The sequence below is a fragment of the Amblyomma mixtum genome, chromosome 2 (genome assembly GCF_055824585.1).
Source record: "Amblyomma mixtum isolate Tamu chromosome 2, ASM5582458v1, whole genome shotgun sequence".
In the NCBI taxonomy this organism is placed as follows: domain Eukaryota; kingdom Metazoa; phylum Arthropoda; class Arachnida; order Ixodida; family Ixodidae; genus Amblyomma; species Amblyomma mixtum.
Genome location: NC_143013.1, coordinates 52,177,882 through 52,189,041, shown reverse-complemented (window position 1 = coordinate 52,189,041; position 11,160 = coordinate 52,177,882). Strand labels below are relative to the sequence as shown.

The following is an 11,160-nucleotide window of genomic DNA, read 5'->3' as shown; positions in this document are numbered from 1 at the left end:
GCCACAAAAGCCGCTTGTTCAGGTTCCCTGTTAATGCGTCACATAAAAACCCCGCCGATATCCGAGACGAAATAGTGTGATTGCTCGAAGGAGGTCGAGTGATCATGCTACGTCATCATACATGTCATGATGGGCAAACCTGATTGGTCAAGAGGGGTCACGTTACCCTCTGACGCCCTCCCTGGTGGGTTTGTTAACAACCTACGTGACGGCTGACGGACCGACAATTCCAAAGAAACAGGGGCAAAATATGAAATACCATGCTATCGAATTCCTCTTTCATACCCAAATTACTACTTTCCGATCAAGGGAGCTAAAGAGAATAGTATATAGTTTGATTACAAACAAAAAGTATGAGTTAAGTAAAGCAGAACACTATACTTATTCCTTAGTACGTAAGGAATTTTTGCTCCGGGGCAACATCAGGCACATCTCGGAACAGCCACGGGTTGGGGAGGCAGATCACTTTTGAGCACAGTATCTATGATAGACACGCCACTGTGCTGCCAAATCCATGTAAGCTTTCCTGTGTGAGACCTTGCCACCTCTGCAATTTCAGCTCTTATATATTACCCACAAGAATCAACATTGTTTGTACAGTTGTGCGTTATGAGATCATAATTCTTTCTTCCGCTATACCGCACACGAATGTTGCACATAGATATTACTTGCAGAATAACGCCCAGCCAGCTCTCCCTAGCAAAAAAAAAAAAAGAACTTACCTAGTGTAGCAGCATGCCAGTTTAAAAGTCTAAGGTAGTTAAAGCGTCCCCTTAGTATGGTCACCTTCATGACTCTCCTGGTACGTGCGAGAAACAATGGCCAGAAATCAATAGGTAGCATGTATAAGCGTAAAGCATCACCCGAATTTGGGAGACTCCGAAGTCCTTCGTATCACCACCCCCTATTTCACTCTCCTTTCGTCCCGACGACAAGACCTTATGCCGGATTCAGGCGGAAGCGGCATAGAGCGAGCATGACACAAAACGCACAGAGATACGAATTGAAAAATATCAGTTTATTAAGATTGCTACGACTAAGCAACATTAAGGCGACTTCTGCACCAAGACTTGGACTGCCCACCAGGCGAGAAGACGTCCAGGCCTCGTCGCTCGCTTCAGTAACGCAGGGAGAGACAGAAAATGTCCGCTGTAATAGAAGATGATAAAAAAGGCGAATTAGGACTAAATGAGAAGCGCAGGTAACCGAACTTGCAACTTTACAGGATATACCGCAGTGTGAGCATGCGTTTCCCTCACCACAAATTCCTCACTACTGAAATAGATGAACGCACATAGAGCATGCTTTCACCGAGGGTATTCTTATGCTCTCAGGCTAAGGATAAACCGAAGTTCGCTACAACTGTCTTGCATGAAGCCGACATCACAAAGGAAATTAATAACAAAGGACCACATGCCCATAGCCAATGCATCGACAGAGAATAGGGGCAAGCATTAAATACGCTGAAGTCGAGGTTTGGACGGAAACCTGTTGTCGGCAGTGAACACGAAGAAGGCAGAACACCGACCACAATAAAAATGAACACTTAAACGACGTTTGGGCTCGCACACGGGCGCCTTGTTCACAAACAAGTACGGACGTGAAAAGACTGGCTATTTAAGCCTGAAAATGTGCCTTAGGCAGCGGGCGATGCACTACGATGCATAGGGTGCCTAGTGCATAGCCCGCTGCCTAGGGCCCATTTTCAAATTTAAATAGGCATCCTGTTAACGTCCGTACCTGTCTGTGAACAAGGCTCCCGTGGGAGCCGAAGCGTCGTTTAAGTGTCCGTTTTTGTTTTGGTCGGTGTTCTGCCTTCTTCTACATTAAATACGCTGCGCAACTGCGGTGCACCTACCATGCCAATGCCAGTCAATCCGAGGATTCCCAGCTCTGGTCGCTGCTTCCGAAGACCCCAGAAGTGCGGTGTAGCTCGGCAGACGTGTCTGGGAGCTCCAGCGCTCGTATGATCCTATTACGCCGCAAGCGGCTGAGCTGCCTTTCACGGCAAACTGCACAGGCAGTAGCGCCGACAGCGAGGCGCTGGAAGAGCGCAGGCAGGTCGTCGGAGTGGTCCTCGAGGCTATCCCGAAAACTCGGAGACGTCTCCCTGCTTGACTGCAGCAACTCATAGGCAGAATGAACGCCTTCCGCATCACCAGCGCTTGACGGGAACTCTTCGGAATCATCCTGTGTTTCCCGACGGCAGCGGGAAACACATTGCTCAACGGAGATTTCCTTTGGCCCCGACGGCGGAGAGAGAAGGGATCCGGAACCGGAGCTGCTCACTGAGGCGTCGCAAGAGTAATTGGAAGGAAGAGCCGAAGACGCCCACGAACTGGACGAACCTGACTCCTCCTTGGAACCGTGGTGGCTTTTCGGCAGCGGCGTAGACACCCGTGGTGTGTCCTGGAGCATCAGGTCGTCGACGCCGCTCTCCCATTTGCTGTATTCACCTGGGTCCTCCATGCTGTCACCTGCGAATCAAGAACAAGAATTGAGGCTCACAGTTTTTCATACGTGCACCCGGGAAATCGTTCACAGCTACTCCGTATCAGCAACGAATATAGAACTGTTGTACTTACTGAAGTGCAAGTCAAATGCCTCTCCGTGGGGAGCGCAGTCCAACAGCGATCTACGATGGCACTCAGAGGGAAGGCACTCCCAAGACTGGGGACTTCTCTCCAAGGCGAGCCCTTTTATACCTCTTCCTCTTCTCCCCTTTGCTGCTTACCCTCTCTCTCCTCTCCACCGCCGAGGCTGCGTTCAGCTCCCCCGTGCGGCCAGTTTCTCGTCCCTGTCAGGAAGGCTCGCCCCGCCACTTCGAAGGGATGGCGTCTGCTAGCGGCTGCCGCTGTTCGTCGAGGCGGGATTTCGACCTATTCATTCATGAGGCTGAAAAACTATTTCGAGGAGCGAACGTCAGGAAAGGAACGAAGCTTTTTGAAGCAGGCCATGTACACAATGCGAAAGTGGCGGTGTCGTGCGACGGAGCGAAGTAGCAGCCCGGTGCATTGCGCAGACAAGCATCACTGCGCCACCGAAAACGATCAAATTAACGCTAAAAAATATTTCTATCTTATGCCTTTCACCGCTGCACTCTCACTCATTTTTTTTATGTAGCTATCTTCCAGTAGACAGCTTGTAGCCGCAAGCTGCAGTTGCAAGGCAGGCAAATGTAAACACGCTGCTGCCGTTAACGTGTTTTTGGAGCGGTGTGAAACGCTCTCCAAAACGAGCCACCCGCAAGCCTAGGGTGTTCCTGCCTTTAGAAAGGCTTACCCTGAACTTTCAAAAACGGCCAGGCGGTTTAACATTGAAGGTAATTAGAAAACTCCAGTTTCTGAGCGAACGGCAAAAACTTGACTTCATAACATTCTCGTTTGCCGCACCTTCGGTGTTCGATGTGGAATACCCTGTTAAAACTACGCCTTGAAATGATGTGCCCATTGCGTAATCTGCCACTCATATTTTCTCTTTTTTTCGGCAACTGCCAGGCCATTATCGCTACAACACGTGCGTCAGTATTTTGGTGATATGAGATGTCCAGTGAATGAGCTTTTGCAAGCAGAAGAGAATGCAAGCTGCGGCGAAGCGCCTGTGCGCACTGAAACTCCTGCCGAAAACATAAAACTTCTTGACCGGGATTCTGGAAAAAAGGAGTATCCCGGCTATTTTATGCAGGATTCTTGCAGATAGCTTGTGCTCAAAAAGTGGAATTTCATTGCAAGGTTTGTTTAATTTCTACGAATTTAGTACAAGTGCCCTGACTCTTCGACATTAGGATGTATGATTATTGTACTAAATTATCACCTAGTCGTTCAGACGTGGAGGCAAAGATTTATCAGGAGCGTGTTGCCGTTGCCCCTGAAAACGTGCCTTTACTGTCGATAAAGACGCTGGACGTCAAGGCGCAGTGGAAGCGAGCAAGGATTCTGCACATAGCTGGAACTGAGGTAAACGATTATTTGCAGCGCAAAATTTGGGCTCCTTCCTAAGGTGTGACTACGGGCGAGTTTCGGCGTGGCTTTTTAAGCCCACATATCGTTGACAGCCAAGTCAATAGAGAGTTTTAGTATAGCGTCACCCTATCGCTTTGGGTCATAGGGGAATAGCGGGATGCTACTGCGCATGCGCAGAACGCTATCGGCCCTTGGGTGTTTGGGTGAGCGGGCGACGCTAACGCTAAATCGGCGAAATAGCGTGCGCCCCTAAGCTGCTTTACGTTGGGACAACATGGCGGCGCCCGCCGAAGCGGGCCCTCTCGCTTCATCACCGATTCGTCGTTGCCGCTGCTCTGTGGCTCACGCTCACATCAAACTAAAGGCGCACGAGGCTTTCGCTTTGGCTGAAGTTGCCTGAACAACAAAATTTTAGCGATAAAACACACCTAATTTTCAGATTGCTTCCGTGTTTACAGAGCTGCTAGGCTTAGCGAGTACTCGTCGACTGACGTCAGAAAGCGCGGGAGGTTTGAACTACTGATCTCCACAAACAGGTTTGCAATTTTTTACCAGACCTTCACGCGCGTGCGACCTGTATATATTTATATTTATCATGTATATATGTAAATATATTTATTGTCAGTGTACTCCTCCCCCTGTCCTTTCTACTATCCCCTCCCCTCTTTCTTTTCACTTCTACGCACTGCCTGCTATCATTTATTTCAGCCGCCCCAGCTCAGGTGCTTCCAGCAGCGATAGCAGATGCAGGGGTAGAAAAAATTCTTCTACCTTCCATATTCAATGCAAAATATTAAAAAAACCATTACTACTACTACTCTTCCTGTGTGAATAGCCTTAGCTCGGATTGAACATGTCCGCATTATAAAAAAATATTTGCATCATTTTTCGCTTTTCCTAATTAGTAATTGGTAACTGAAACAGTTTGCGCGTCATTTTATTTACGCAGTAAAAAAAGTGCAGCATATATATCAACTTATTTGTTCTGAAAGCTTCTCTTTCCCGCCGTCATGGCGCTGCCTTCAAGCAACGCAAAGAGACCATCCGCGACCCTATTCTATAGACAGAAAACGTGAACCCGTTCCCCTAACGCTAAGCGCATGCGGATAGGGTCACCCTATTCGCCACGACGCTATTCTAAAACTCTCTATTGACCGGAAAACGTGGGTGCAAGAAGAGGGAAGGGTTCCCAGAGAGCCATCGGCATTCCTCCGAGTCTGCTGAATTTGCCATGAGTCAAAAACCTGTCTAGGCGGTAATGCATGAGTCAAGCAAGCGTCTTCCGCACGGGTTTGACCATTGTTTGGCCAGAAACCGCGCGCGCGTGTTGCCCGTCGCGAAGGGTGGGCCGTCTCCCAATGTCGCGTTGTAGGAGGAGGAGGAGGATATAGAAGAGGAAAGGCAGGGAGGTTAACCGAAATAATAATCGGTTTGCTACCCTACACGGGGGGAAGGGGGTGAGGGGATAAAAAAAAGAAAGAGAAAGGAGAGTAACAGAAAATTGAAGTCACTATAAAACGTCACTGTTCGTTAAAGTCACAGCCTATCGTGCAGGCCAGAAGTTCTCAAGAAGCGGAGCAGTGCGCGTTGTAAATCCATAAAACCTTGTATGAGGCGAATTTATATATGTATTATTGCATCCTACAACAGAGCAATGTGTCCTGCTGTTGTCATGTGCCGTTTTGTGCTTGGGCAGGAGGCGCACAACTGCTTCGCGACAGCACGCGGAACACAGCGGAAGCTGTCAGCCTGCCCCGCCTTCCTGACAGGGACGCGCGCGTCGCGCTGGAGTTAGATGCGCAGGGTGCCTATAGACCTATGCATCCGGTTCCCACCTTTTTTTCCCGCCAAGAGGCAAGCTTGTGGGTGCGGCCCTTGGACAGGGTCGATGACGCATTTGCCCAGACAAAAGTTGAGAAGCTTCCTTTGCTTGGAATTATCCGGTCGGTTCCTGGAACAGTCTAGCTTCAGGAGTGCCAGAAGCACGCTGGCCAAGAAGCACGGTTCCGCGAAGCCTCGACTGAAGGAAGTTGGGTGTGACTCAGCACCGCCCATTCTCCTTCACCACGTGGGCTGCTTCTTGGAAGGGCTGGTCTAGGTTGGGCTCTTTTGTCTGGGTTCTGGTGAAGTTCCGTAGAAGTAAAAAATTCGTGACGTGTTTTCTTAGAGCCAGTCCTTGTGACTCACCAGTTGACGGTGAAGAGGTCAATTCGTCTTTTTCAGCCCCAACTGGACCCGGATGCAAGCAGAAAGAGTCCACTGGTTGTTGCTGGGATTGCAGGTCCACGCTCGTTCACAACAGCGTAGACGATTTCGTATAAAGCCTCGCAGGCATGCTAGCGACTGTCACCGCCAGCATGTCGTCGTCGTCCGACTGTGGCCTGCAATGCCCGCAACCACCAAACAAAGCCAAAGTATACGCGCAAAAGGGGTGTAGGAAGAAACGTCCCCGCAAAAAAGGTCCCCTGAGGAAGCACCGTCTAGGAAAAAATGTCCCCGTGTGAAGAAAAAAATTTCTACCGAAACCCACTTGACAGAAAATTGACCTCTTTTAGGCTTCTTTGGATTTGAGAATAGATGTAAGCATAAGGTATTTTGTAGTATCAGACTGCGCCATGGTCATGCAGTCCAGGTCATGCAAAGGAAAAGCACTTGTGCAGGTGACTTCGCAGAAGCGCCGAACGATCCAGAGAAGCACTTGCTCTGACCACTTCCCTTTCGCCGCCATCATTGTAATTCATGGACGCCCCGTACCTGTTCGTTGTTTAGTCGCTTCCGTGCCGACATCTGTAATCGTTGTAGCTTACAATGCTACAGCTTGCCAGGAAGAAACGCAGTCCAAGCCTTCATATCACGATGAAGAAACGCAGCTGGTAGCAAAGAAATACATCAAAGACAAAAATACATGAAATACAAAAGATGATGCTACATAAAATCAGTGAAATACGACGACAGTAAAAGGAAATGAGTTGCTGGGTGAAAGCCAATACAATAAAGCATAGAGACTAAAGCCATAAAAGATAATGTAAGCTAAAATCAGTAAAATATGACAAGAGTAAAAGTGAATTAGAGACTGGGTGGTAGAAGACCGAGTCACAAAATAAAAATCTGAAGATATGAAAAGAAATGGTCATGCAAGCCAACAAAAACACGGCTAGAGGGTGAAGAAACGTGAGTAAACTGAAGTAAAAAAAAAACAGAAAAATAATAGAGTTAAAGTCAGATAGTTTGGCCAACAGCACGCAAAAAATCTTCAATTCTGGTCGTCCCGGCAGCGTAGTTTGCACATAAGTTCGGAATACGCTGCTGCATGGCCACGAGCGCGGTTCTGTTTCTTTTCTTTGGCGGCGCACCGAACGCAAGGCGTGAATCGTTTTCCACACGGTTGGGTGGCTGTGGCCCAGCAGGCTTTCCAGCCTTCTATCCTAAGCTTCTGCATGGTTGTTCGTCCTGTGTCCTCCATCAAGAGTTGCTGCGGTGGGAGTTGGGATAGGTGGGAGATGTTCGCCGTAAGGTTACGATGTTGTTAGCTCTGTTTATCCTCTTGTACGTACCGGAAACATATGTGGTATCAAAGTAGTCTACTATTTCTTGGGCAGATTCTGGCATTGGGCCTTTCAATACTGGCATTCCTTCTTCTATGTTGTTAAGCAGCAAGAAAGCAAGGACGTCCAGCGTTTCCATGAATGCACGGAATTCTTTGTCTTGCCTGGAAAGGTTCGCCAAAAAAAGCTGTAGAATTTTCCGCCGGGTGCTTTAGTTAGTTTGTTTATTGGGGTTTAACGTCCCAAAGCGACTAAGGCTATGAGAGACGCCGTAGTGGAGGGCTCCGGAAATTTCGACCACCTGGGGTTCTTTAACGTGCACTGACATCGCACAGTACACGGGCCTCTAGAATTTCTCCTCCAAAGAAATTCCAGCAACCGCGGCCGGGATCGAACCCGCGTCTTTTGGGTCAGCAGCCGAGCACCTTAACCACTGAGCCACCGCGGCGGCGCCAGGTGTTTTGGCCCAGATGGAAGAAGCACGCCTTTATGGTAGTGCCTTCTCCAAACACGGCCTTGACAGCATTCATGGTCGCCATTTCAAAGTCGCACATAACGAGTTCCGGCTACAGAACCAATTCAAGGAGTTCGCACCGGTCACGAAGTGACCTGTACAGCTCTTCGTAGGCTTCCTGATTTTTCCTTGTTATGAAGGCGTAAGCAACCGATACAACGCCTTCGCAGTGTGGTACACGAATACAATATAGCTGCAGGAATCCCTTGGGTGCGAGATCGAAGTTCCCATCCATGAACCATGTGCTGCTCTCGGCTATAGCAACTTTAAGCAAGTTGTGCTGGCAAATACAAGTAGTCGGTTTTCAGACTCTGTACCATTATCGTAGCAGAGGAAGGGTTCTGGCTTGCTACCGGAAGTCATAGTGCACGGTGGCTGAACAACAAAGTCCCCGAGGCCAGGATTCGGCGGGTAGATTTTGCTCCGCTGTTGGCGAACGCAGCGCTTCAGGCTCTACCCTCTGCTTATGCGACTTTTTTCTTCTGCACTAAGGTATCGGACTGCGTCTGCAAGAATGACAGCAGGCTCTTCTTTCGAGGCAAGAGCAGTTTCTTTCATTTTCTGCTTTTTTTTTGCGATATTTACCGCAGCATCATCTAAGGGGTGATTGTGGGGAACACTTAGGTGGTACTCTGAGGAATTCTTCACAATTAGAGCACCTCTGCAACTCCTGCGTTTAACACAGCACCATCGGGTGCCAGAGGCAATATCTTTTTGTCTCGTATACATAAACCCGTCAAGGCATAGCTTTACGCCTCCTTTGTTCGACTTGATAGTCTCCATCCTGAAATTAAATACAGCATTAAATCAATACTGGGACAAGAATCCAACTTTTAGCGCTCGGCATACCGTTACATCACGTCTGCTAAGTCTTACGCTCACCTTGCAAGAGCTGGTGCAAGCGCGATGCTTGGTTCTCCAGGTGCAATGCGTAGGCGCTTAACTAGCACCCCCTAAATACTGCGTCGGCGTCATGTGATAGCTCGATGATAGGGTCGAGGACACGTTCAGTACTTGTGCCCGATGCCCAGCAAGAAAGGTTCGGTCATGATGTCAAGTTCCTTCGTTATGATCTGATGACAGATATATATTTTTTTTTAGATTTGCTTTCTGCAATCCACGATATTTGTTTGTATTCAGCTTGCGTATCGAGATGTGCTTCTCATCATGTGTTTTGTTGCAAACATGCCAAGCGTTGAGCGATAAACCACTGCCACACTTGCGTTGCTCTGACCATGCCGTTGCGTTTACCGGTCCGTGACTGGTTCTTCCGGCAAACAACTTGCATCCGCCTCATGTGGGCCGTACGTGCATGCGAGTTGCATGCATGTACACATGCGAGGCGGCCGGATGCTCAAATTACGGCGGCTTACGATACGTTTGATGTTTGGGGACATTTTTTCCTAGTTCATGAATCGGGACGTTTTTTTCCGGGGACAAATCTTGCCCGGACGTTTTTTCTGGGGACAAAAGGGGAAAAGGATAGCAAGTACAGTGGCTGGCTGACGAAGAGCAAGAAATTGACCGCCGCATTTCTACTCCAAGTCGTGTGGTGTTGATTATAAAGGTGGAAAATCTGAATTGGTCAAGCACGCAGCAAGCAAGTAGCATCAGGCAAGCTTCGCTAGCATGGTAAAGACGTGAACGCTTTTTGGCATCCCCTGTTTGAGCGCACACTCAAAAGTGGGAAAGAAAGTCAAGGAAGGGGAATAAAGTTGGCTGTGTTCGCTGTTCAGCGCAACCATCCCCTTGCCATGATGGACCCCCTCGTACCGCTAATAAAAGCGGTGTGCTCAGATTCCGACATCACGAAAAAAATGTCTTGTAGCAGACCGAAGTGCCCTCCAATAATCAAGGGAGTGCTCGGAAAAGACGGTAGCGAAAATCTCAAAGGTTAGTGGGTGATTTCTTTGCAGCAGCAATGATTGACTACAGGAAGAACATGATTGGGTTTGCAGCCGACGGCGCTAACGTTATGATGCGGGCTAGGAACTCACTGGCTTCCCTCCTCAAGCCTGACATTCCCGGTCTGTTTAGAATGAAGTGCGTGTGCCATTCCTTTCACCTGTGTGCATCCTATGCATGTCAGACGCTCCACAGGGGCATAGAAGACTTGTCCAGAGACATTTGTAACTATTTCCTGTCTTATAAGCAAATGGTGGCCGATCAGCATGTCCTGGAGGAGTTCCGAGCTGCGCAGCCTCACAAGCTTTTACTGCCGACGTCGCCGTTTTCGCTTGCGCGGCTGACCGGCCGTTGTCTGCTTGTCGTCTGCTGCCGCGTTACACGCGTCATCTTCGCAACTAATTTCTTTGTTATCTTATTTTTAATACTTATGGCTGGTTAAAATTTAGTTCATAAGGATGTTTTTATTATTGATAGTGGTCGAAAAATTTCACTTTTATTAGGCTTAACTGCAGCCGCGTTTACCGCCGATACCAGGATCGCTGCAATCATTTCACCGTGGCGCCACCCTCAGCGCGGACGCGCAACTTGCAACATGCCACAGCCCTGCTTTTACATCCCTCTCAGACACGTTGGCTGTCCTTCCAAGCTGTAGTGAAACGGCTTCTCGAAAAATACCCTGCCCTTGTTGCATTTTTTTTTTAGAGCCGCAACAGCGAGGGCCGACTTCTAGATGCTGACTGCATCTTGAACAAGCTGGAGGACCCCTCAACAAAGCTGTATTTCCAATTTCTTGACTATGCTCTTCCGCTCTTCACCATACTAAACAAGGAAATGCAAGCCGCAGAGACAAGATTGATCAAGCTTCATGATTCTCATATCAGCGGTATTGAAGACCATTCTCGAAGCGTACATAAATCCAAACTGTTTGTTGGAGCGTGTACCGTACAGACACCCAACGAACTTCATACCTCTTGGGGAGATATACCTCGGCGGAAAAGTGATGTCGGCACTTTCGGGGCCTCACGGCATAGACCGAACCATTACTCATAACTTCCGCCTCAGATGCTTGGAATGTTATATTGAAGCGGCAACCCAGATATTAACCAGACTAGAATTTGACAACACCCAGATGATGAGACTGGAGGCAATCCACCCGCAAGTTGTCATCGAAAAACGGACTTCTTCAATAGCCCCACTTGCCACGCCATTCTCTTCGGTGCCAGAAAGGGAA

General features: G+C 48.6%; 1 protein-coding gene across 1 annotated transcript; it reads right to left on the bottom strand.

Moving 5' to 3' along the window:
- Positions 1–1,031: 1,031 nt before the first annotated feature.
- On the bottom strand, positions 1,032–2,652 carry LOC149359342 (uncharacterized). Its single transcript, XM_089571597.1, has 3 exons — positions 2,586–2,652; positions 1,859–2,477; positions 1,032–1,149 (listed from the first exon to the last, which is right to left on the bottom strand). Exon 2 carries the CDS (start codon positions 2,467–2,469, stop codon positions 1,873–1,875), a length of 597 nt encoding a protein of 198 aa, XP_089427723.1. The 5' UTR covers positions 2,470–2,477; positions 2,586–2,652; the 3' UTR covers positions 1,032–1,149; positions 1,859–1,872.
- Positions 2,653–11,160: the final 8,508 nt, after the last annotated feature.